Here is a 26265-nt window from a genome sequence, read left to right on the forward strand (position 1 = left end):
CATGCAAGATGGCCCTGGAGAAGGAGCGGGGGAGGGGGTGGAGAGATGAGCCATGCAGAGGGAGGGATAGGGAGGGGGGGCATTATGAGCCATGCATAGGGAGGGAGGGGGGGAATTATGAGCCATCAGCCATGCATAGGGAGGGAGGGGAATTATGAGCCATCAGCCATGCATAGGGAGGAAGGGGGGGGAATTATGAGCCATCAGCCATGCATAGGGAGGGAGGGGGGGGGGAATTATGAGCCATCAGCCATGCATAGGGATGGAGGGGGCGGAATTATGAGCCATCAGCCATGCATAGGGAGGGAGGGGGGGGAATTATGAGCCATCAGCCATGCATAGGGAGGGAGGGGGGTAATTATGAGCCATCAGCCATGCATAGGGAGGGAGGGGGGGGGGGGGGTAATTATGAGCCATCAGCCATGCATAGGGAGGGAGGGGGGGGGGAATTATGAGCCATCAGCCATGCATAGGGAGGGAGGGGGCGGAATTATGAGCCATCAGCCATGCATAGGGATGGGGGGGGGGAATTATGAGCCATCAGCCATGCATAGGGAGAAGGGGGGGAATTATGAGCCATCAGCCATGCATAGGGAGGGAGGGGGGGGGAATTATGAGCCATCAGCCATGCATAGGGAGGGAGGGAGGGGAATTATGAGCCATCAGCCATGCATAGGGAGGGGGGGGGGGAATTATGAGCCATCAGCCATGCATACGGGGGGGGGGGGGAATTATGAGCCATGCATACAGGAGGAGGGGGGGGGGATATGAGCCATGTCCATTGTACAATATGGAGCATCATGTGGGGCCATTATAAAGTATGGAGCATCACGTGAGGTCATTATACAGTATTGAGCATCATGTGCGGTCATTATACAGTATGGAGCATCATGTGCGGCCATTATACAGTATGGAGCATCATGTGCGGTCATTATACAGTATTGAGCATCATGGGCCATTATAAAGTATGGAGCATCATGTATGGCCATTATACAGTATGGAGCATCATGTGCTGTCATTATACAGTATTGAGCATCATGTGGGGTCGTTATACAGTATGGAGCATCATGTATTGCCATTATACAGTATTGAGCATCATGCGCGGCCATTATACAGTATGGAGCATAATGTGCGGTCATTATACAGTATTGAGCATCATGTGGGGTCGTTATACAGTATGGAGCATCATGTAGGGCCATTATACAGTATGTGGAGCACTGCGTAGCCATTATACAGTATGGAGCACTGCATGGCCATATTTTTTTGGTTTTAATTATTGTATATGAAACATTGTGATCAGCAGTGCTAAATGGGTGTGGTTGGGACTTGGATATGGGTGTGATTAGTTGTGAAATGGGTGTGGTCAGAGGCGTGGCCTAAAATTTGCAGCGGCACGCCGCAAGCTTTCTACCTTTTTCCCTTCTTCAAAAGTTGGGAGGTATGATACCGCATTTGCCAGATCACAGCAAGTACCGCAAATCCCATAGGGAATGAATGAAACCAAACGCAATGTTGCCGTAAGTGATCCATTACTGTTGTGAATTCTGTGGCTGAGTTCACTTCTGTGGTCACAAGTGGTATTGCAGTCTCTGGGCTTCCTCCCTCAGGTGTTTTGGTGAGCTCGTTGGCTGCCTTGCTATTTAGCTCCACCTGAGTCTGTCTTCCTTGCTCCTTGTCAATGTTCCAGTGTTGGATCTGAGCTACTGCATCTTTCCTTGGGCCTGCTGCTCTGCTAGATAAGTGCTTCTAGTTTGTTTTCTGTTTTTTCTGTCCAGCTTGCTATTAACTTTTGCTGGAAGCTCTGAGAAGCAAAGGGGTGCACCGCCGTGCTGTTAGTTCGGCACGGTGGGTCTTTTTGCCCTTTTGCGTGGTTTTCGTTTTAGGGTTTTTTGTAGACTGCATAGTTCTCTTTGCTATCCTCGCTCTGTCTAGAATATCGGGCCTCACTTTGCTGAATCTATTTCATTCCTACGTTTGTCTTTTCATCTTGCTAACAGTCATTATATGTGGGGGGCTGCCTATTCCTTTGGGGTATTTCTCTGAGGTAAGTCAGGCTTGTATTTCTATCTTCAGGCTAGTCAGCTCCTCAGGCAGTGCCGAGTTGCATAGGTAGTTTTAGGCGCAATCCACTGCTGCTTATAGTTGTGTGAGGATAGATCAGGTACTGCAGTCTACAGAGATTCCACGTCTCAGAGCTTGTCCTATTGTTTTTGGTTATTGCCAGATCTCTGTATGTGCGCTGATTACTGCACGCTGTGTTGCCTGATTGCCAGCCATAACAGTACAAGGAGCCACACCAATGATTCCCAATAGAGGGAAAAAAGAAATCCTGACATCATTTTTTTTTCTTAGCTCTGTCTTCAGTCTTTTTTTTCCCCTAGACATTAGAGTGCTTCAGGACACAGCTGTGGACATGGATATTCAGGCTCTGTGCTCCTCAATGGATAATCTCGTTGTAAATGTACAAAAGATTCAAGATACTATTGATCAGAAATCGATGCTAGAACCAAGAATTCCGATTCCTGATTTGTTTTTTGGTGACAGAACTAAGTTCCTGAGCTTCAGAAATAATTGTAAGCTATTTTTGGCCTTGAAACCTCATTCTTCTGGTAATCCTATTCAACAGGTTTTGATTATTATTTCTTTTTTGCGCGGCGACCCACAGGACTGGGCGTTTTCTCTTGCGCCAGGAGACCCTGCATTGAGTAGTGTCGATGCGTTTTTCCTGGCGCTCGGATTGCTTTACGATGAGCCTAATTCAGTGGATCAGGCTGAGAAAAATCTGCTGGCTTTATGCCAGGGTCAGGATGATATAGAAGTATATTGTCAGAAATTTAGAAAGTGGTCAGTACTCACTCTGTGGAATGAATCTGCACTAGCGGCTTTGTTCAGAAAGGGTCTCTCTGAAGCTCTTAAGGATGTAATGGTGGGATTTCCTATGCCTGCTGGTTTGAATGAGTCCATGTCCTTGGCCATTCAGATCGGTCGTCGCTTGCGCGAGCGTAAATCTGTGCACCATCTGGCGGTATTGTCTGAGAGTAAACCTGAGCCTATGCAGTGCGACAGGACTATGACTAAAGTAGAACGGCAAGAACACAGACGTCTGAACAGACTGTGTTTCTATTGTGGTGATTCTACTCATGCTATTTCTAATTGTCCTAAACGCACTAGGCGGTTCGATAGCTCTGCCGTTATTGGTACTGTACAGTCCAAATTCCTTTTGTCCATTACCTTAATGTGCTCTTTGTCATCGTATTCTGTCATGGCGTTTGTGGATTCAGGCGCTGCCCTGAATCTGATGGATTTGGATTATGCTAAACGTTGTGGATTTTTCTTGGAGCCTTTGCGGTGTCCTATTCCGTTGAGAGGAATTGATGCTACACCTTTGGCCAAGAATAAGCCTCAGTACTGGGCCCAGCTGACCATGTGCATGGCTCCTGCACATCAGGAAGTTATTCGCTTTCTGGTACTGCATAATTTGCATGATGTGGTCGTGTTGGGGTTGCCATGGCTACAAACCCATAATCCAGTATTGGATTGGAACTCTATGTCGGTAACCAGCTGGGGTTGTCAGGGAGTACATGGTGATGTTCCATTTTTGTCTATTTCGTCATCCATTCCTTCTGACATCCCAGAGTTCTTGTCGGACTTTCAGGATGTATTTGAAGAGTCCAAGTCTGATGCCCTACCTCCGCATAGGAATTGTGATTGTGCTATCGATTTGATTCCTGGTAGTAAATTCCCTAAGGGTCGTTTATTTAATTTGTCCGTACCTGAACACACCGCTATGCGCAGTTATGTGAAGGAGACTCTGGAGAAGGGACATATTCGCCCATCGTCGTCACCATTGGGAGCAGGGTTCTTTTTTGTAGCCAAGAAGGATGGTTCGCTAAGACCGTGTATTGATTACCGCCTTCTTAATAAGATCACTGTTAAGTTTCAGTATCCCTTGCCATTGATTTCTGACTTGTTTGCTCGGATTAAGGGGGCTAGTTGGTTCACCAAGATAGATCTTCGTGGTGCGTATAATCTGGTGAGAATCAGGCAAGGAGATGAATGGAAAACGGCATTTAATACGCCCAAGGGTCATTTTGAGTATCTGGTGATGCCGTTTGGACTTGCCAATGCTCCATCTGTTTTTCAGTCTTTTATGCATGACATTTTCCGTGAGTATCTGGATAAATTCTTGATTGTTTACTTGGATGACATTTTGATCTTCTCTGATGATTGGGAGTCTCATGTGAAGCAAGTCAGAATGGTTTTCCAGGTACTGCGTGCTAATTCCTTGTTCGTGAAGGGATCAAAGTGTCTCTTCGGTGTGCAGAAAGTTTCATTTTTGGGGTTCATCTTTTCCCCTTCTACTATCGAGATGGATCCGGTTAAGGTTCAGGCCATCCAGGATTGGACTCAGCCGACATCTCTAAAAAGTCTGCAGAAATTCCTGGGCTTTGCTAATTTTTATCGTCGCTTCATCTGTAATTTTTCTAGCATTGCCAGACCATTGACCGATTTGACCAAGAAGGGTGCTGATTTGGTTAATTGGTCTTCTGCTGCCGTGGAAGCTTTTCAGGAGTTGAAGCGTCGTTTTTGCTGTGCCCCTGTGTTGTGTCAACCTGATGTTTCTCTTCCGTTCCAGGTCGAGGTTGATGCTTCTGAGATTGGTGCAGGGGCGGTTTTGTCACAGAGAGGTTCTGGTTGCTCAGTGTTCAAACCATGTGCTTTCTTTTCCAGGAAATTTTCTGCTGCTGAGCGTAATTATGATGTGGGCAACCGAGAGTTGCTGGCCATGAAGTGGGCATTCGAGGAGTGGCGTCATTGGCTTGAGGGTGCTAAGCATCGCGTGGTGGTTTTGACTGATCATAAGAACCTTACTTAAGTTGAGTCTGCCAAGCGCTTGAATCCTAGACAGGCCCGTTGGTCGTTATTTTTTGCTCGTTTTGATTTTGTGGTTTCATACCTTCCGGGCTCTAAAAATGTGAAGGCGGATGCTCTGTCTAGGAGTTTTGTGCCCGACTCTCCGGGGTTATCTGAGCCGGCGAGTATCCTCAAGGAAGGAGTCATTGTGTCTGCCATCTCCCCTGATTTGCGGAGAGTGTTGCAGAAATTTCAGGCTAATAAACCTGATCGTTGTCCGGCCGAGAAACTGTTCGTCCCTGATAGGTGGACTAGTAAAGTTATCTCTGAACTTCATTGTTCGGTGCTGGCCGGTCATCCAGGAATCTTTGGTACCAGGGAGTTGGTTGCTAGATCCTTCTGGTGGCCATCTCTGTCACGGGATGTGCGTGCTTTTGTGCAGTCCTGTGGAATTTGTGCTAGGGCTAAGCCCTGCTGTTCACGTGCCAGTGGGTTGCTTTTGCCCTTGCCGGTCCCGAAGAGGCCTTGGACACATATTTCGATGGATTTCATTTCTGACCTTCCCGTTTCTCAAAAAATGTCGGTCATTTGGGTGGTCTGTGATCGCTTTTCTAAAATGGTCCATCTGGTGCCCTTGGTTAAATTGCCTTCCTCCTCTGATTTGGTGCCTTTGTTCTTCCAGCATGTGGTTCGTTTACATGGCATTCCTGAGAATATTGTTTCTGACAGAGGTTCCCAGTTTGTCTCGAGGTTCTGGCGAGCCTTTTGTGGTAGGATGGGCATTGACCTATCTTTCTCCTCGGCCTTCCATCCTCAGACTAATGGCCAGACCGAACGAACCAATCAGACCTTGGAAACATATCTGAGATGTTTTGTTTCCGCTGACCAGGATGATTGGGTGTCATTTTTGCCGTTGGCTGAGTTCGCCCTTAATAATCGGGCCAGCTCGGCTACCTTGGTCTCTCCATTTTTCTGCAATTCTGGGTTCCATCCTCGTTTCTCTTCAGGACAGGTTGAGTCTTCGGACTGTCCTGGTGTGGATTCTGTGGTGGACAGGTTGCAGCAGATCTGGACTCAGGTGGTGGACAATTTGACCTTGTCCCAGGAGAAGGCTCAGCTTTTCGCTAATCGCAGACGCCGTGTGGGACCCCGACTTCGTGTTGGGGATCTGGTTTGGTTATCTTCTCGTCATATTCCTATGAAGGTTTCCTCTCCTAAATTTAAACCTCGTTTTATTGGTCCGTATAGGATTTCTGAGATTCTCAATCCGGTGTCTTTTCGTCTGACCCTCCCAGACTCCTTTTCCATACATAATGTATTCCATAGGTCGTTGTTGAGGAGATACGTGGTACCTATGGTTCCATCTGTGGAGCCTCCTGCCCCTGTTTTGGTGGAGGGGGAATTGGAGTATATTGTGGAGAAGATTTTGGATTCTCGTGTCTCTAGACGGAAACTCCAGTATCTGGTCAAATGGAAGGGTTATGCTCAGGAAGATAATTCCTGGGTTTTTGCCTCTGATGTCCATGCCCCAGATCTTGTTCGTGCCTTTCATGTGGCTCATCCTGGTCGGCCTGGGGGTTCTGGTGAGGGTTCGGTGACCCCTCCTCAAGGGGGGGGTACTGTTGTGAATTCTGTGGCTGAGTTCACTTCTGTGGTCACAAGTGGTATTGCAGTCTCTGGGCTTCCTCCCTCAGGTGTTTTGGTGAGCTCGTTGGCTGCCTTGCTATTTAGCTCCACCTGAGTCTGTCTTCCTTGCTCCTTGTCAATGTTCCAGTGTTGGATCTGAGCTACTGCATCTTTCCTTGGGCCTGCTGCTCTGCTAGATAAGTGCTTCTAGTTTGTTTTCTGTTTTTTCTGTCCAGCTTGCTATTAACTTTTGCTGGAAGCTCTGAGAAGCAAAGGGGTGCACCGCCGTGCTGTTAGTTCGGCACGGTGGGTCTTTTTGCCCCTTTGCGTGGTTTTCGTTTTAGGGTTTTTTGTAGACTGCATAGTTCTCTTTGCTATCCTCGCTCTGTCTAGAATATCGGGCCTCACTTTGCTGAATCTATTTCATTCCTACGTTTGTCTTTTCATCTTGCTAACAGTCATTATATGTGGGGGGCTGCCTATTCCTTTGGGGTATTTCTCTGAGGTAAGTCAGGCTTGTATTTCTATCTTCAGGCTAGTCAGCTCCTCAGGCAGTGCCGAGTTGCATAGGTAGTTTTAGGCGCAATCCACTGCTGCTTATAGTTGTGTGAGGATAGATCAGGTACTGCAGTCTACAGAGATTCCACGTCTCAGAGCTTGTCCTATTGTTTTTGGTTATTGCCAGATCTCTGTATGTGCGCTGATTACTGCACGCTGTGTTGCCTGATTGCCAGCCATAACACATTGCGTGGCAGATGCAGAAAAACTGCCCGATCTGCTGCAAAAGGCGACTTTCACAACAGCGATTCTTGCCAAAGTCACTGCGGATAGTGTCATACTCACCAATGGGGGAGGCAGCACTAAGAGTGCCTAGGGCAGCAGAAACTCTAAATACGGCCCTGCCGACATGTGACACTTAGATTGTACACACGGGACGTCCGGTCAATAAGCATGTGACTTATGAAGGGAACTGCTTTCAGAGTTTTTTTTTTTTTTTTTACAGGCTTCATAGCAAAAATGGGCGACTACATATGCACATGACAATTTTTAGTCATTTGATCCCATAAATTTAATTTATATCTATATTTTTCTCACTTCACCAACTTAGACTATTTAGAGCTGATGCATCACACACAAATCAAATTACAAAAATGTTTAAACACAGGTTTTAATGTAACAAAATAGGTAAAAAAAAGTCAAGGGGGTGAATACTTTTGCAAGCCACTGTAGGTCATAGGAAAATGAAAAAAAAATTATATATACAATTCGATGTCTTATTCTAGAGCAATCTATGCTTTTCTTAATATGTTAGGCTACGTTCACATTAGCGTTGCGCCGCTGTTGCGTCGGCGACGCAGCGGCGACGCAGCGGCGACGCGCCCCTATGTTTAACATAGGGGACGCGTGCGTTTTTTGGGTGGCGTTTTTCGCCACGTGCGTCGTTTCCGACGCTAGCGTCGGACGCAAGAAAATGCAACAAGTTGCATTTTCTGTGCGTCCGATTTTTGTCAAAAACGACGCACGCGTCGCAAAACGCGCGCGTTTTTGCGCGCGTTTGCGCGCGTTTTAACATGCGTCGCGCGTTGCGTCGCCGACGCAGGGCGGCGCAACGCTAATGTGAACGTAGCCTTAATGAGCTGTTAAGGACTATGGGCCAGACACAGATCTTCCTGAACTTACTGTAAATGTAAGTGGGCATCACCAGCGAGAGACATGTGGACCAGTCGTAACATATCTCACACTGGTAACACCCCATTTCTCTGGAGGGTTAATCCGACTGACAGACTCCCTTTATCGTTTTGGTGAGGGACGCGGCGGGCAGAGGTCCCCTTTATGTCCTGATCTGTCCGCTACATATACATTCAGTGTGATTGCACGTATGTAGTTTACTCATCAGCTTGTCCATCAGGTAATAAGAACACAGGACAATACTCTAATGTACGAGTCGGACTTAATATTATTATTTTTTTTCTTTAGGAATGGAATAAATTATAATAAATGCTGTCGTAACAACAATTGTGCACGGTTTTACATTCCATATACGTCCTGATACTCACTCAATGGTTTTCCCCCGAATCTCGGTCATGATATTGCTCTCTCCTCCAAGATACTCATAGCAAAGGCTCAGAAAATTGTAGATGACAAACGCTGCGAATACAGAGGGGTCTTAATTCACTAATCCAAGCATCACAAATTAAATAAGAACTAACTGAATAAAAACGATCTCCACCCAAACTTGTGTTCATGGACGCAGGCAATGGTCAGGAAATCCTAACTATGAAGATAAAAAGAAAATTAAAAAAAAGCACTGGAGCTCCCGGTGACAGACACAGATGGCGGCTCATCTGAATAAAACGCAGCCATCGTATGACAGGCGCGCTCGGCCATTTACACAGTGTATGTCATGTGTCACACGGATAATAAGAAGGCAAGATCAGAAGAGTCACCGACGTCACCCCGGGAGTAATCTGCTTATCCCAAGTGATTGCACCTGGAAAATATAAAGACGCACAAGGGAAGGACAACACGGGGAGAACTGCGGGCGGGGAGAGCAGGAGGCAACACCGGAAGAGACTAGAAAAAGTCTGATTATAAATCTAGAAAGGTCTCCGAGGTCTGAACACAGTGATGAGCGGACATGCTCAGGTGCTAACCGAGGGTCTTCGCCGTGCTCGAAAAATATGTTCCAGTCCCCGCAGCTGCCAGCCACAACACATGCAGAGATTGCCTATCAAACAGGTAATCCCCGAATGTGTTGTGGCTGTCGAACAGCCGAGAAAAAGTCAGCAGCAGGGACACAAACATATTTTTCGAGCACACCAAAGGCGCTCATCACTTCATTAACATGAAGGTATGAGAAAATATATTCAGTGGGTTAAGGTTATTAGATTACATTCACTGCTTTTGGGAATCATTCTTGTAACTCTACAAATAACCAGGAGAGGGCGTCATATGGCAATACTAACCTATAGGCCACGGACCAGTCATGGAGGGATGGGTGGTCATCAGTAAAAAAGCATTAAGCTACTTACTGGTAGCGGCATTTTTCGGAGGCCCATGACAGCACTACGAGAGAGGGGATCCGCCCTTAAGGAACAGGAAACCTACAGATACAAAAGGGCGGCACCTCTCCCATGCATCAGTTGTATTTCAGAGCCTGAGAGGACTACCGCGGTTAGTGGTACACAAACATACATTATATACATTTGGAAACCAAAAAATAATCTACTATATTGTAACCAGACACCATATGTGAGATTTACATACTACACTATTTACATATCAGGAAGTGCTACCCCCACGTGAATAGGGAGGGAACTAAGGGTGCTGTCATGGGCCTCCGAAAAATGCCGCTACCAGTAAGTAGCTTAATGCTTTATTCGGACTCCCATGACAGCACTACGAGAGATTTACAGAGATGTAAGCTACCTTAGGGAGGGACTATAGTCTGTAGCACCCTTAACCCAAAGGAGAGATCAGAGGAGGACCCCAAATCCAACCGATAGTGTTTAAAGAAAGTGGAAGGAGATGACCAAGTGGCCGCCTTACATATTTGCTCCACTGACACTCCAGATCTCTCTGCCCAGGATGACGCCATGGCCCGGGTGGAATGTGCCTTTAGATTCTGCGGAGCTGGCCCCCCACCTGCTGTATAAGCTAGAGATATAGTTTCCCTAATCCATTTGGCTAGTGAATATTTTGACACTCTAAATCCTTTCCTTGGACCTTGGAATGAAAGAAACAGTGCTCCATCTTTCTTCCAATTATCAGTAGCTGAGATATACTGAAGGAGAGATCTCCTAACGTCTAACGTATGAAGCTCCTGCTCTTTAGGATTAGAGGGCTTAGGAATAAAGGATGGCAAAACTATCTCCTGTGATCTATGGAAACGTGACGCTACCTTCGGCAGATATGCCGGGTCTGGTCTAAGGACTACTCTGTCTGATAAGATTTCTGTGTATGGAGGAGCTCTGGAAAGCGCCTGGATATCCCCTATCCTGCGAGCTGAGGTTATGGCAATCAGGAAGGCGGTCTTAAGTGTCAACATTTTGATTGAGGCCTCTTGCAGAGGTTCAAAGGGGGGTTTTGTTAGAGAGGACAGAACTAAATTTAAATCCCATGGAACTGTACTATCCTTATATACCGGTCTAGATCTACTAACTGCCTTCATAAACCTCGCTATCCAATAATTGTTTGCTATATTGCATGAAAACAGGGCACCCAGAGCTGAGACCTGTACTCTAAGGGTACTAGTAGAGAGTTTTAACTCGAAACCCCTCTGTAGGAACTCTAAGATTTGTTGTATTGGTATCCCGTCTTGGATGTCAAATCTTGAACAAGACAAGAACTTCCTCCAAGTTCTAGAGTAGATTTTTGTAGTTACTTGCTTTCTACTCTTTAGGAGTGTCTCGACTAAATTTGGAGAGAAGCCTTTCCCCACTAATAGTGACCGTTCAAACTCCACGCCGTTAAATGGAGTGCTGCCACTTGTGGATGGGAGATCGGTCCCTGAGAAAGCAGGTTCGGGATCTCTGGTAGTACCCAGGGAACCGATACAGACATTGTCTTGAGCCAGGCAAACCAGGTTCTTCTGGGCCAAAAGGGGGCGATAAGGATGACTTTCGCTCGATCCTCCCTGATTTTCCTCACCACTAGAGGTATCAGGTTCAGTGGTGGGAAAGCATAGGCCAGTGGAAAATCCCATTTTATCAGAAACACGTCCACCGCCAAGGGATTTTCCCTGGGATTTAGCGAGCAAAAAAGTTTTACTTTTCTGTTGTTTCTGGTGGCGAACAGGTCTACCACTGGTTGACCCCATCTGCAGACGATCAGATTGAAAATGTCTTCGTTGAGAGACCACTCTCCTTGCCTTAACATGTTTCGGCTGAGGAAATCTGCTGCCACATTTTCCTTTCCTTTGATGTGGAGAGCCGTCAAAGATAGAAAATTGAGCTCTGCCATCTGGAACAATCGATCCGTGATTTGCATCAATGTCTCGGAACGAGTTCCCCCTTGCCGGTTTATGTAAGCGACTGCAACTCTGTTGTCCGACAGAATTCTGACGTGCTGGCCCTGCAGATATATGAGGAATTTTTTAACAGCCAATTCAACCGCCAACAACTCCCTCTGGTTGGATGAGAATGTTGTGAAGGGTTCCCATTGTCCCTGGACCACCATGTCCCCCATGTAGGCTCCCCACCCTGAAGAGCTGGCATCCGTGGTTATCACCCGGGACACATTTACTATCCAGGGGACCCCTGCTGATAAATTCTTTTTATCTGACCACCACCTAAGGGAATCTAGCGTGGTTGGCTCTAACGTTATTTTCCCATTTAACGCGCCTCCCAAGGCTCTGTCATGGAACAAGACTTCTCTTTGTAGGGATCTGGTGTGGAACTGAGCCCACTTAACTGCTGGAATGCAAGATGTGAGTGACCCAAGTAGGGACATTGCTTGCCTAAGTGTCATGGAAGGTGTATTAATTGCATTTAACACATAAATTTGAATTAGATCTATTTTTTCTATGGGGAGGAGACACTGTTGTGTCACTGAATCCAACATTAGACCCAGGAACTTTTGAATATTTAGGGGCTGTAACTTAGATTTTTCGAAGTTTATGATCCAACCCAGGTGTTCTAGCTTGGCTTTAGTAACCTCCCATTGTGACAGACAGTGATCTATCGAGTTCCCTACAATGAGGAAATCATCCAAGTAAGGAATTATAAGGACGTTTGATTCTCTTAAGTGTGCCATGACTTCAGCGATTATTTTAGTGAACACTCTAGGAGCAGAAGTTATCCCGAAGGGGAGTGCCCTGAACTGAAAATGTTGAATCCTACCCCCCATTAGTACTGCTACCCTTAGGTATCGTTGGAAATCAGCGTGAATGGGTACATGATAGTAGGCATCTTTCAAATCCACTACTACCATAAAACAATTGTTGAAAAGCATTTTTATTGTTGAATTGATGGACTCCATTTTGAAGGTATGTTTCACCAAAAACTTATTGAGACCCTTAAGGTTTATAATGGTCCTATAAGACATATCCGGCTTTTGAATTAGGAAAAGGGGAGAGTAGAACCCTTTCCCTGCCTGAGAATACGGCACTTCAATCAAAACATTTTTGGAGCAAAGAGTCCTCACTTCCTCTTCTAAGGCAAATTGTTCAGTGGGAGATGAGCGCCAGGGTGTTAACTGGAATTTGTCCCGTGGGGTATGGACAAACTCAAGTCTGAGACCATGGGAAACAGTGTCTTTTATCCAAACACTGTTTGTGATTTTTGACCACTCTGCCGAGAAATGCGACAGTCTCCCTCCCACCGGGATTGCCAGTCATTGGTCTTGTTTTTTGTTTTCCGTCGGGTTACGGCGAAACATGAGACCTGTGCCTCTTTTTCGCTTATCATCCCATCTGGAACGATCCCTACCCGGTGAGAAGGTCCGCCTTCCTCCCCGATTGAACCTTCTTTTGTTGAAGGGACGACGATATGGATTGAAAAGGTTAGGAAATTTTTTCTCATCATCTCCTGCCTTCTCCAGGAGTTCGTCCAGGGTAGGTCCGAATAGATACTCGCCCTTACAAGGGATAGCGCAGAGTTTTGTATTTGCCTGCATATCCCCCGGCCAGCATTTCAACCATAGGGCTCTTCTCGCAGCATTAGAAAGACCTGCTGCCCTAGCCGCCAATTTAACAGAGTCAATTGAGGCATCCGATAAAAAAGCTGCCCCCTCCTGGATTACTGGTAACGCTGCAAGTATGGAATCTCTAGAGGCCCCCTGTTTTAATTGGGTTTCTAACTGGTCCAGCCAGACCATTACTGACCTTGCCGTGCAGGTTGACGCCACCGCAGGTTTTAAGGAGCCGGCTGCCATCTCCCAGGTTCCTTTTAGGAAGGTATCCACTGTCCTATCCAGGGGGTCTTTAAGCGTACCCATATCCTCAAACGGGAGAGAGGATCGCTTTGCCACCTTGGCAATTGCCGCGTCCAGCTTTGGGGCCTTTTCCCAATTACCCACTGCTGGGTCATCAAAGGGATACCGACGCTTCTGCGCAGGTGGTAAGGAGCCTTTCCTCTCCGGTTTTCTCCACTCCCTGTTGATAAGTTCCTGTATCTTTTCATTCAGGGGAAAGACTCTGCGCTTCCTCTGTTCTAGGCCGCTGAACATCATTTGTTCCTTAGATAGCTGAGGCTTGGGTTCTGTTATACCCATTGTGCCTCTGACCGTTTTTATTAATTTGTCTATCCTCTCTATGGGTAAACAAAACCGGGCAGCGTCTTCCCCCGACGAGGAAGATGATGCTGCTGAATCATCCGATTCTTCACTCTTGTCTTTATCCACAGATGAATCAGATGCCCACTGAGTTCTCTGCTTAGAGCCTGACTGTGAAAGATCCTTAATGGATTGCTTGACCTCCCTTCTAACCATTTCCTTCAGACTGGCCACCATAGAAGAGGATTCTTCTGCCACCTACAGGGATAAGTAAGGTAGACTAGAGTGTAAGATCTACATGCTATATCCCCTCCCTACTTTCCAGGACCTCACCGTCTGCTGGATACAGGGGTCACATAGTTTTTTAGGGTGTGAGTCAGGCAAGGGGACCCCGCAGATGGCACACTCCCTATGCTTCGCCTTACTGACGCTTTTCTTTCCCTGCATAAAACATATGAGGGGAAACTAGTCACTAAGTGAACTTTCTCGAAGATCACTTACCAGAGGCTGCCCACACCCATAGAGATACCGAAGCACGAGGGGGATCTTTTTTGGCTGATGCTCCAGACCCCTGTCTGGAGGAGCTTCTGCGGCCAGATCCATCGCTCCTTTTCTCACGTTCCTTCTCCATAAGCTTCTGGGGTTCTTCATCCAGCAGCAGAGGCTGCTGATCCTGATCAGACTCCATCTGAAGCAGTTTGGAGACCAGGAGCAAGGAACGCGCACCTGGAGCCGATATATAGCCCCTCCTTCGGCCAGCGTAATTGCACCGCACTTCCAGTTGCTCCCCTTCCCCCCATGCAGCTGCAGGGGATCAGCCGACACCTGAGGGTGATGAGCGCACATTTTCCGGTGGGCGCCGCCATCTTGGAGCTCCTGCGCATGCGCAGAAGCTCCGTGACCCGGAAGTCACAGCTGGCTCCGCCTTCCGACGTCACCCCCGGCCCACAGCACTTCCTGTTAGCGCTGTGAACAACGTGGGACGCCGAGACTTGCCACGAGACTCCGGGTGGTGCCCCCTCAATGTCGCCGACCCCTCAGAGCCTCCCCTAAGCCGCTCAAGGGAGGGAAACAGTACACTCACCAAGCGCCGGCTTCGGAGATCGGACACCCCCTGGCGACCGCTCCACGCTGATGAGACACTGCCGTGCAGCCCCCCAGAGCCACCGTGTCTCCTTCAGGTACCCCGCACCGGCCGAGGTAGGAGACCCTCTCGCTACCTAATTCGGCCCGGCCGGCCTGGAATCCTAGTATCTTCCGTAGGATCCAGTCCCTTCAGGAACAGGAAACCAACTGATGCATGGGAGAGGTGCCGCCCTTTTGTATCTGTAGGTTTCCTGTTCCTTAAGGGCGGATCCCCTCTCTCGTAGTGCTGTCATGGGAGTCCGAATAAAAAAAAGTAACAAAACTAGGGGATGTAAAGGGGGGACTTCTTCCCTCATCCTCACCATTAGCCAGACCCTGCAAAAAGCCCCCATGGATTAAATGATGGGTCAGTTGTCCTACATGTGGCTGCCCGCAGCTTCCCACGTGAGAAACGATAATCTTTTCTCAAGATGCACATCAGAAAAAAAATAATAAAATGTCATCCTTGTCAGATGTTTACCAGGTACATGAAAACAGCAGATCTTCCCCATAGGGGGAATACTATAATGGGCGCTGATGGTCACTACTAATTCCACCTACCTTCGTAGCAGTCCCGCACGGTGTCAAAGTACACGTAGTACTGGTCATTGGTGAAGAAGAGAAGACTGAGCCAGGAATCAAAGGCATAGATTGGAACGATGAAGAGGATCCGGACGATGTGCCTCTGCTCATTGGGGCAGCTGTAGGAGCGCAGGTGCATATAGATCTAAGGAGGGAAATCAATCACCAGGAGATTTAGTTTATGTTCCTTGTATATCACCATCAGCACTGTACGGAAATCGCCGACAACAACAGATAATTGTATCATATGTTTTTGATTGAAGGGTCATCGAATGAGGTGGCACCATGCAGGCTCATCTGCAGCTCCATACAAACCCCAACTCCTCGCAGAGGATAAATGTTTGCATTCGCAATACTCCATTAAACAGGTATTCCCATCGCCAAGATCCTATCCCAATATTTAGTGGGTGTAATAATAATATTAGCAAATACAGTGGGGAAAAAAAAGTATTTAGTCAGCCACAAATTGTGCAAGTTCCCCCACTTAAAAAGATGAGAGAGGCCTGTAACTGACATCATAGGTAGACCACAACAAATCCAGAAAAAAAATCACCTTGTCTGATTTGGCAAGATTTATTTTGCAAATTATGGTGGAAAATAAGTATTTGGTCACCTAAAAACATGCAAGATTTCTGGCTCTCAGAGACCTGTAACTTCTTTAAGAGGCTCGTCTGTCCTCCACTCATTACCAGTAGTAATGGCACCTGTTTGAACTTGTTATCAGTATAAAAGACACCTGTCCACAACCTCAAACAGTCTGACTCTTAACTCAACTATGGTGGAGACCAAAGAGCTGTCGAAAGACACCAGAAACAAAAGTAGCCCTGAACCAGGCTGGGAAGACTGAATCTGCAATAGGCAAGCACCTTGGTGTGATAAAATCATCAGTGGGAGCAATAATAAGAAAATGGAAGACATACAAGACCACTGATTATCTCCCTCGATCTGGAGCTCCACGCAAGTTCTCACCCCTTGGGGTCAAAATGATCACAAGAACGGTGAACAAAAATCCCAGAACCACATGGGGGGACCTAGTGAATGACCAACATAGAGCTGGGACCACCGTAACAAAGGCTACCATCAGTAACACCCTACGCCGCCAGGGACTCAGATCCTGCAGTGCCAGACGTGTCCCCCTGCTTAAGCCAGTACATTTCCGGGCACTGAAGATGAAACGTGGATGGGTCCTTCAGCATGATAATGATCCCAAGCACACCGCCAGGGCAACGAAGGACTGGCTTAGTAGGAAGCATATGAAGGTCCTGGAGTGGCCTAGCCAATCTCCAGATCTCAACCCCATAGATAACCTTTGGACGGAGTTGGAAGTCCATGTTGCCCAGCGACAGGCCCAAAACATCACTGGTCTAGAGGAGATCTGCATGGAGGAATGGGCCAACATACCACCACCAGTGTGAGCCAATCTTGTGAAGACTTGCAGAAAACATTTGACCTCTGTCATTGCCAACAAAGAATATATAACAAGATATTGAGATGAACTTTTGTTAATTACCAAATACTTATTTTCCACCATAATTTGCAAAATAAATCTTGCCAAATCAGACAAGGTGATTTTCTGGATTTGTTTTCCCATTTTGGCTCTCATAGTTGTGGTCTACCTATGATGTCAATTACAGGCCTCTCTCATCTTTTTAAGTGGGAGAACCTTCATAATTGGTGACTGACTAAATACTTTCTTTTTCCCACTGTACCTCCAATCAGAAATGTAGTTTAGTTCTTCTTTTATGCTATGTCTCTTACCCTATGTGCAGGGCACATGAGGCAGCTTAGGTATCAAGTTTCCATGGCTACAATGACTGCCAGCTGTCACTACAGTGGCATGTAAAGGTTTGGGCATCCCTGGTCAGAATTACTGTTATTGTGAACAGTTAAGCAAGTTAAAGATGAAATGATCTCTAAAAGACCTAAAGTTAAGGGTGACACATTTCCTTTGTATTTTAGTATTAAAAAAAGGAAAAAAAAAGAAGTATAAAAAAATATTTTCATCTTTTACATTTTAAAAATTAAAGGAAAATGGGTTGATGCAAAAGTTTGTATACCGTGCATGGCTAGTACCTAGTAGCACCCCCTTTTGAAAGTATCATAGCTTGTAAACGCTTTTTGTAGCCAGACAGGAGCTTTTCAATTCTTGAGGGATTTTCATCCATTCTTGCTTGGAAAATTCTTCCAGTTCTGTGAGATTCCTGGGTCGTCTTACATGCACTGCTGTTTTGAGATCTAGCCACAGATTTTCACTGATGTTCAGATCAGGGACTGTGAGGGCCATTGTAAAACTTTCAGCTTGCGCCTTTTGAGGTAGTTTATTGTGGATTTTGACATGTGTTTAGGATTATTCTCCATTTGTAGAAGCCATCCTCTTTTCAACTTCGACTTTTTTTTTTTTTTACAGATGGTGTTATATTTGCATCAAGAATTTGTTGAAATGTCACTGAATCCATTCTCCCCTCTACCCGTGAAATGTTCCCCTCTGCCATTGGTTGCAATACAACCCCAAAGCATGATTGATCCACCCCCATGCTAAATGGTTGATGAGATGTTCTTTTCCTGAAATTCTGTGCCCTTTTTTTCTCCACACACATACCTTTCATCATTGTGTCCAAAGAGTTTATTTTAAAGGGAATCTGTCACCTAATTTTGTCTCTGTAAGCTGCAGCCACCAGCATTAGGGGCTTATCTACAGCATTCTGTAATGCTGTTGGTAAACCCCTGATGTATCCTGAAAGATAAGAAAACGAGTTAGATTATACTCACCCAGGGGCTGTCCCGGTGCGGTCCGATGGGCGTCGCGGTCCCGGTCCAGCGCTTCCCATCTTCATACAATGACGTCCTCTTCTTTGCTTCCTGTCGCGGCTCTTGTGCATGCGTACTTTATCTGCCCTGTTGAGGGCAGAGCAAAGTACTGCAGTGCACAGGGCCGGGAAAGGTCAGAGAGGCCCAGCACCTGCGCACTGCAGTACTTTGCTCTGCCCTCAACAGGGCAGACAAAGTACGCATGCACAGGAGCTGCGACAGGAAGCAAATTAGAGGACGTCGTCGTATGAAGATGGGAGGCGCTGGAACGGGACGCCCATCAGACCGGACCAGGACCGCCCTTGGGGGAAAATAATCTAACTTGTTTTTCTTATCTTTCAGTTTACATTGGGGGCTTATCTACAGCATTACAGAATGCTGTAGATAAGCCCCTGATGCCGATGGCCGCAGTTTATAGGGCCAAAATTAGGCGACAGATTCCCTTTAACTCATCAGTCCACAGGACTTGTTTCCAAAATGCATCAGGTTTGTTTAGATGTTCTTTTGCATTCTTCTGAAGCTGAATTTTATGGTAAGGACGCAGGAGATGTTTTCCTCTGATGACTCTTCCATGAAGGCCATATTTGTGCAGTTGTCTCTGAACAGCAGAACAATGTACCACAACTCCAGAGTTTGCTATATCTTTCTGAAGGTCTTTTGCTTGAAGCGGGGGTTCTGATTTGCCTCTCTAGCAATCCTACGAGCAGCTCTCACTGAAATTTTGCTTGGTCTTCCAGACCTTATCTTGACCCCCACAGTTGTTAACTATTTTTTAATTACATTTAGAATTGAGGGAAGAGCAACTTGAAAACGCTTTGCTATCTTCTTATAGCTTTCTCCTGCTGAAGCCAGTCCCATTAACCTGGCACATTAGCTTCTAGAAGCCAGGAGAGCACTGATCTACACAGGTGACAGATTTCCTGGCCATCACCCGACATCACACACATATTGAGCAGTCACACCAAGAGGGAGGAAATGAGGATAAAAATAACCTCAGAAGCCAGAGTTTCGTTAAATTCTCTGGGCGTGACAAGGCACTTAACATCTTATTTTCGTATTGCAAAAGTCATGGATTTCTTCAGATTCCAGGCAATGGATATAAAAGCACCAACAAGTTTATCCTTTGATGACCCACATGTCAATATTAACGGTTTGGGAGGTTGGGGTCGATCTAGATATCGCCATGCTACAGGAAAGGTTTAGGTATGATGTACATTAAGGACACGCTATGCAGGAAAAGAAACATTCCACTGTTCTCATTACAGACCGGTTCTAGGTTCTAAAGAGATCAGTTGCTCTTGAGGACATGGATTTTAATTAAGTCTCCTGAGCTTCGTTATCTGACTATAAATATGAGCCTTTCCTTGTATCACAGATGTACTTTTATCTACGAGTACAGAAAGATATCAAAACGAAACTAACCGATTGTCGTGAGGCAGAAGTTTAGCGCTTCATCTATGCCACCATCCTTTTCTTGAGTGGGATGTAAAATGATTTACACATTTTCAAGGAGGAGGAGTCTAGTGGCAAAAAGAACATGCACATTGCGTGGGAAGGGCAGGTCGACCCTGCGCGGGAACTGCTTGCGTGCAAAGTGCTTGCGCGGGAAGTGCTTGCACGGGAAGTGCTTGCGCGGGAAGTGCTTGTGAAGTGAAGCAATGTTCTGTCCCTCTGCTTCTTCTCCGTACTATGCATGTGCCTAATGCTCCTAGACTCATTGGATGGTTAGTACTTTTACTCCGTAATGTTTGACACAGTTATATCTGGAACACTAAACAACAGTTACATATTGGCTCTAAAAGTAGTGACAGGTTTCCTTTAAGAAAACATTATGCCATGGTTTGGCTCCTACTGTGACTGAGGTCCTGTTCACACTAGATCCCTTTATATTCCAGCTGCTTACTCCTGTGATCCATATGGCCAGGTTGACAATCAGGGTTTAAAAACGTCCTCACTGGACCAAAACATCACAAAGAAGGCTTTTGTCTGCCGCACAATAAAGCTACACTGAATCATCGGCGGGGTTGTATGTGGAGATCTAATATTAAGTAGCACCATGGGCAATGTAGTTTGCCAAAAGGTTCTGTCAGTTTTCTGGACATGTACATTTTAGTAAATATTGACGTTTCCCGTGAAAGAAGAAATTGGACCATTTTGGTGTTTAGTACCGTTGTATGATGGCAAATTCACATAATGCAGAATTGCTGAAAATTTCATATGCACCAATTCATGTCGAAGATGTTCTAAATGGCACCTTGAAAATTCTGCTGATGATTAAGGGGATATGCACACATCGGGCCCGATTCATCAAATCTTTTTAAGCCAGTGTTCTGGTGCAAAATGCTTTGGCGTGCCTGCAGGCTGCATTAAAACTTTTGCAACGTTTCATATTCTCATATTATTTTCGCCCAGTTCCGACAAAGTAGGCAGAGTTGGGACGGGATGGGCGAGTGGCCACCCCCACTCATCACAAATCTTACTCCAGCAGGGACTGGAGTAGGATTTGCAGCGAGGCGCACACTGAGATGCCAGTCATTCATCCAACACTCCTGGTTTATGGAGAGACATATGCATCCATGAATCAGGAGAGTCTGACTCCAGTATTTCTCCTTATCCAAAAATCACCATAAACAACGCAGGTCTTGATGAATCGGGCCAATGTCTTTTTCAGGTGGATTTCGCTGCAGAAATTTTCTGGAAAATCAGAAAATGTTCAAATAATAAACTAAAACATGTAAAAATGACTTGTGGTCCATATGTTCAGGCTATTGAGTATCTTCTACCCAATTCAGGTTTCTCAAAAACGCCAAGAGGTTAAAGAGGTGACCTGTCCATTCTTTTGCCATTTTCTGCTCGAAAGATGCTCTGTACTTCATAATAGAAGTCAATAGGAAAGCTCAAAAGACGCTTGAATGACAGTTTTGCCATTGTTTTTGCTTAAAAAGATGCTAGCGGTTCCTTCATTATTCAGTGGAGTGAAAAAAACTACAGTAAAAAACGAATTCACAAAAAAAATCATGGGAAAACCCTACAAGACAAACAAACAAAAAAAACAAAAAAACTAAAAGCAATCCAAATAAAAACAACCAAAAAGATGCTTAAGGAAAAAAAAATATCAGTTTTCAGAAGCGTGTTCTTCTTGAAAAGCTCATGGATTTCATTGGGCTTAGGAGACGTAGTGTGCACAAAGTGTTATGGTGGATTCTCACCTGGATTGAAAGCCGGAGACAATCCAAGTAGACTTCTTTTGTCAGTTTTGTTGAACATGCAGAAAATATGGAGACATAAAATGATACAAGAGTAGGGGCAGAAATGGCTGAGCGCACAATTCAGATATAAACCTACATATTCTAGAGCGTAAAGAATAATATTGATTAAAAAAATTAAGTCTTGGGGAGAACCTACCCAAACTGTTGTGCACTTTCAATATCTTTATAAATAAAACCTATTGAAACTAAAAAAAAAAAAAAATCTTGACTGATGGTAAGTTAAGATTTTTCATGTTCCCCCAAAAAATAAAAAATAAGACGTACACTGGAGGCGACAAGAAATATCCAGTTACGTCTCTGTGCCTGTTTTAGGGTCAGCAGTTACAGGGTTAAGCACGCCACCTCCGGCACACCTGTCTTCTGTTGCTGGGCAGCAGTGTTACACGATACAAGGACGCACCTGTCCACGGACCGGGTGGAAAAAAGGTGTTTACGGCTTTGGAATATACAGAGGAGCTGTGCGCCTCGTGCAGAAGCAGATTACTATCTCCCGGAACCAAGTTACATGGAAGATACTTTAGACCAGGGTTTCCCAAACTCCAGTCCTCACGGACCCCAACAGGTCATGTTCTCAGGATTTCCTTAGTATTTGCACAGGTGGTGGAAGTTTCATCAAGCCCAAAGGAATTCTCTCACCTGTGCAACACTATGGAAATCCTGAAAACATGACCTGTGGGGTCCGTGAGGACTGGAGTTTGGGAAACACTGCTTTAGACCAAAACAGAAGAAATGGAGAAAGATCCTACATAAACACTCGTAGACCCCACGCCTCCCTGACCAGTGACTGTCTGCCGCTTCCCGTTTACCTGGTGGCAGGTGATCAGTAACGCCGTCCACACAAAGAACCCGGAGATGGCCTGAGCGGTGGTGGTCATCAGGAACATGGGCTGCTCCAAGGTGAAGGGTTCTTCCTCTGGCGTCCAGGACAGATTGGGACCTGCAGGGGTTTCCGTGCCGGGAACTGTAGCGGCAGCCAGACCCGACATCATGGCGGTCCCCTCCTGAGAGAGATCACCCAGACTGGAGATGGTCATCATGCCTTTCAGGGGAGGAAAAAAAAAAGCATAATCAGAAGAAAATAAAATGCTGGAAATTAGCTTTTTACTGTAAATGAGAAGCAGAGCCGGATACAGACAGACAATCTATGCAGCGGTGACTCACCCCCGTAACCAGCACAGCTGCGTACAATCAATACCCCGTACAATCATTTACGGATGGCATGCCCGGACCTCGGGTGACAAATACCAACCAATCAATTACACAAGAGGTAATGGACACTGTGAAACCAATGACGTGCTGCAACAAAAATGCAGACTGTGTACAGGCCGATGGACCACCAGCAGGAGAAAACGACTGCTTGTAATACCACATAGGGCACCAAAAAACAAAACTGGCCCCTTTATAAAAACCCAGAAGTCCCTGTGACCCTTTAACACCCAAAGAAACACAAAATATCATGAATTTAAAGCATGGATATCACTGTAGCCGACTTTTACATTTAAAATTACATCAGACTTTAGGGTTATCCACAACTGGACAACACCGCAACCGCTCCAGTGCCCATCAGAAGATGAAAAACACTGCAGACCATCTCCTGGACCAACGGCGTTCCTCCAGTTGCACCACTGTGTCTCCTTGTGGTTACGTGACCGTGTTATATTACACGGTCACTGATCAGCTGCTGATTGGCTGCAGTGGTCACATGATAGCCAGGGGACATAGTGCTGCAATCGGATGGACAGAACCAGTCTGGAAGATAGTCGGGTTTTTTTTGGATAGGCAGGGCAGCCATTAAGAAGGGGCCGTGCAGTAGAGGATAACCTGCTTAAACCTAAAACCAGGATGAAATGGTTATCCTATATAGGAAAATAGCAGCAAACTGCCCATCTAAATCGCCCCCTGCACTTATTCAGGAGATTTGCCTACCTAAGGTATGCCGTATGTACAGCACAGAGATGTCGTCCTATTTAGGTTTATGTGTACATGAAGTGCAAGTACACACAGGTACGGCCCCTGCACATAAAGGAGTGCTATTTTCAGGAGCTGACATATATTGCTGGCTTGGGTCAGGACCTTTAGCTCCAGACTTGAATAATTGAAAAAAAATATAAAATATATAATATATACACACACATACATACTGACTCCAAAAAATAAGGGGGAACACTAAAATCCAACATCCTAGATATGACTGAATGAAAATTTCCAGTTGTAAACCTTTATTCATTAATAGTGCAATGTGTTGAGAACAGTAAAATCTAAAAATTATCAACATAAATCACAACTAATATCCCACGGAGGTCTGGAGTTGGAATGATGATCAAAATGAAAGTGGAAAATCAAATTACAGGCTGGTCCAACTTCAGTGGAAATGCCTCAAGACAAGGATATGATGCTCAGTAGTGTGTGTGTGGCCTCCACGTGCCTGTATGACCTCCATACAATGTCTGGCATTGTCCTGCATTAGGAGGAACCCAGGGCCTACCGCACCAGCATATGGTCTCACAAGGGGTCTGAGGATCTCATCTCGGTACCTAATGGCAGTCAGGCTACCTCTGGCGAGCACATGGAGAGTTGTCTGGCCCTCCAAAGAAATGCCACCACACACCATTACTGACCCACTGCCAAACCGGTCATGCTGCAGGATGTTGCAGGCAGATCGCTCTCCAAGGCGTCTCCAGACTCTGTCACATGTGTTCAGTGTGAACCTGCTTTCATCTGTGAAGAGCACAGGGCGCCAGTGACAAATTTGCCAATCCTGGTGTTCTGTGGCAAATGCCAAGTGTCCTGCACGGTGTTGGGCTGTGAGGACAACCCCCATCTGTGGACGTCGGGCACTCAGAAACCGACTCCATGAGGATGGTCTAACTGTTTGTGCAGACACATGCACATTTGTGGCCTGCTGGAGGTCATTTTGCAGGGCTCTGGCAGTGCTCCTCTTGTTCCTCCTTGCACAAAGGCTGAGGTAGTGGTCCTGCTGCTGGGTTGTTGCCCTCCTACGGCCCCCTCCACGTCTCCTGGTGTACTGGCCTGTCTCCTGGTAGCGCCTCCAGCCTCTGGACACTACTCTGACACAGCAAACCTTCTTGCCACAGCTGGCATTGATGTGCCATCCTGGATGAGCTGCACTACCTGAGCCACTTGTGTGGGTTATAGAGTCCGTCTCATGCTACCACAAGTGTGAAAGCACAACCAACATTCAAAAGTGACCAAAACATCAGCCAGAAAGCATTGGTACTGAGATGTGGTCTGTGGTCCCCACCTGCAGAACCACTCCTTTATTGAGTGTGTCTTGATAACTGCCAATAATTTCCATCTGTTGTCTATTCCATTTGCACAACAGCATGTGAAATTGATTGTCAATCAGTGTTGCTTCCTAAGTGGACAGTTTGATTTCACAGAAGTTTGATTTAATTGGAGTTATATTCTGTTGTTTGTGTTCCCTTTATTTTTTAAAGCAGTGTGTGTATATATATATTACCAAAAGTCAAGGTTTAATGCTAAACTGAAGGAGGTGCATGATTGTAAAATTATTATTTATTATAGCATCATTTATTCCATGGCGCTTTACATGTGAGGAAGGGTGTACATAAAAAACAAAGTACGGTACTGTAATCTTAAACAATACATGTCACAGCTGGTACAGGAGGAGAGAGCACCCTGCCCGCGAGGGCTCAATCTACAAGGGATGGGTGAGAATACAGTAGGTGAGGGCAGCGCTTGTCATTCAGTAGTTTGGTGGGTCGGTGGTTACTGCAGGTTGTAGGCTTGTCGGAAGATGTGGGTCTTTAGGTTCCTTCTGAAGGTTTCCATGGCAGGCGAGAGTCTGATGTGTTGCGGTAGAGAGTTCCAGAGTAGGGGTGATACGCGAGAGAAATCTTGTATACGATTGTGGGAAGAGGAGATAAGAGGGGAGTAGAGAAGGAGATCTTGTGAGGATCGGAGGTTGCGTGTAGGTAAGTACCGGGAGACGAGGTCACACATGTATGGAGGAGACAGGTTGTGGATGGCTTTGTACATCATGGTTAGGGTTTTGTACTGGAGTCTCTGGGTAATGGGGAGCCAGTGAAGGAATTGACAGAGGGGAGAGGCCGGGGAATAGCGGGGGGACAGGTGGATTAGTTGGGCAGCAGAGTTTAGGATACAATGGAGGGGTGCAAGAGTGTTCGAGGGGAGGCCACAGAGCAGGAGGTTGCAGTAGTCAAGATGGGAGATGATGAGGGCATGGACTAGGGTTTTTGCAGATTGTTGGTTTATGAATGTACAGATCAGTGAAATATTTTTGAGTTGAAGTCGGCAGGAGGTGGAAAGGGCTTGGATAAGTGGTTTGAAGGAGAGATCAGCGTCAAGGATTACCCCGAGGCAGTGAGCGTGTGGGACTGGGGAGAGTGGGCAGCCATTTACTGTAATGGATAGGTTCGTTGGAGGGGGGGGGTCGAGTGAGATGGGGGAAAGATGATGAATTCTGTTTTGTCCACATTAAGTTTTTGAAATATAGCGGAGAAAAAGGATGAAATAGTGGACAGACATTGAGGGATTCTGGTTAGTAGGGAGGTGATATCTGGTCCAGAGATGTAGATCTGTGTGTCATCAGCATAGAGATGATACTGAAAGCCATGAGATTCTATGAGCTGTCCCAGGCCAAAGGTGTAAATGGAGAAGAGCAGGGGCCCTAGGACTGAACCTTGTGGGACTCTAGCAAAATGGTGGCATGTTCACAGGGTGAAAAAAATCTATGAATACGAGGGTGTAAGAACGAGATGAAATGCTGGCACTTGCGCCCTAGAAA

At 46.1% G+C, this 26265-nt stretch overlaps 1 protein-coding gene across 4 annotated transcripts in view; it reads right to left on the minus strand.

The window, feature by feature from the left end:
* Window positions 1-26265, minus strand: part of TMEM184B (transmembrane protein 184B) — a 66094-nt gene that overhangs the window by 21068 nt on the left and 18761 nt on the right. For all 4 annotated transcript variants that reach the window (XM_069736969.1, XM_069736966.1, XM_069736970.1 and 1 more), the window contains exons 3-5: window positions 22283-22515; window positions 15379-15544; window positions 8538-8628 (exon numbers count right to left, since the gene is read on the minus strand). In XM_069736969.1, the coding sequence (XP_069593070.1) occupies window positions 8538-8628; window positions 15379-15544; window positions 22283-22513 (488 nt within the window). In that variant the 5' untranslated portion in view covers window positions 22514-22515. The remainder of the gene's footprint in view (window positions 1-8537; window positions 8629-15378; window positions 15545-22282; window positions 22516-26265) is intronic.

Source organism: Ranitomeya imitator, chromosome 8, assembly GCF_032444005.1.
Source record: "Ranitomeya imitator isolate aRanImi1 chromosome 8, aRanImi1.pri, whole genome shotgun sequence".
In the NCBI taxonomy this organism is placed as follows: domain Eukaryota; kingdom Metazoa; phylum Chordata; class Amphibia; order Anura; family Dendrobatidae; genus Ranitomeya; species Ranitomeya imitator.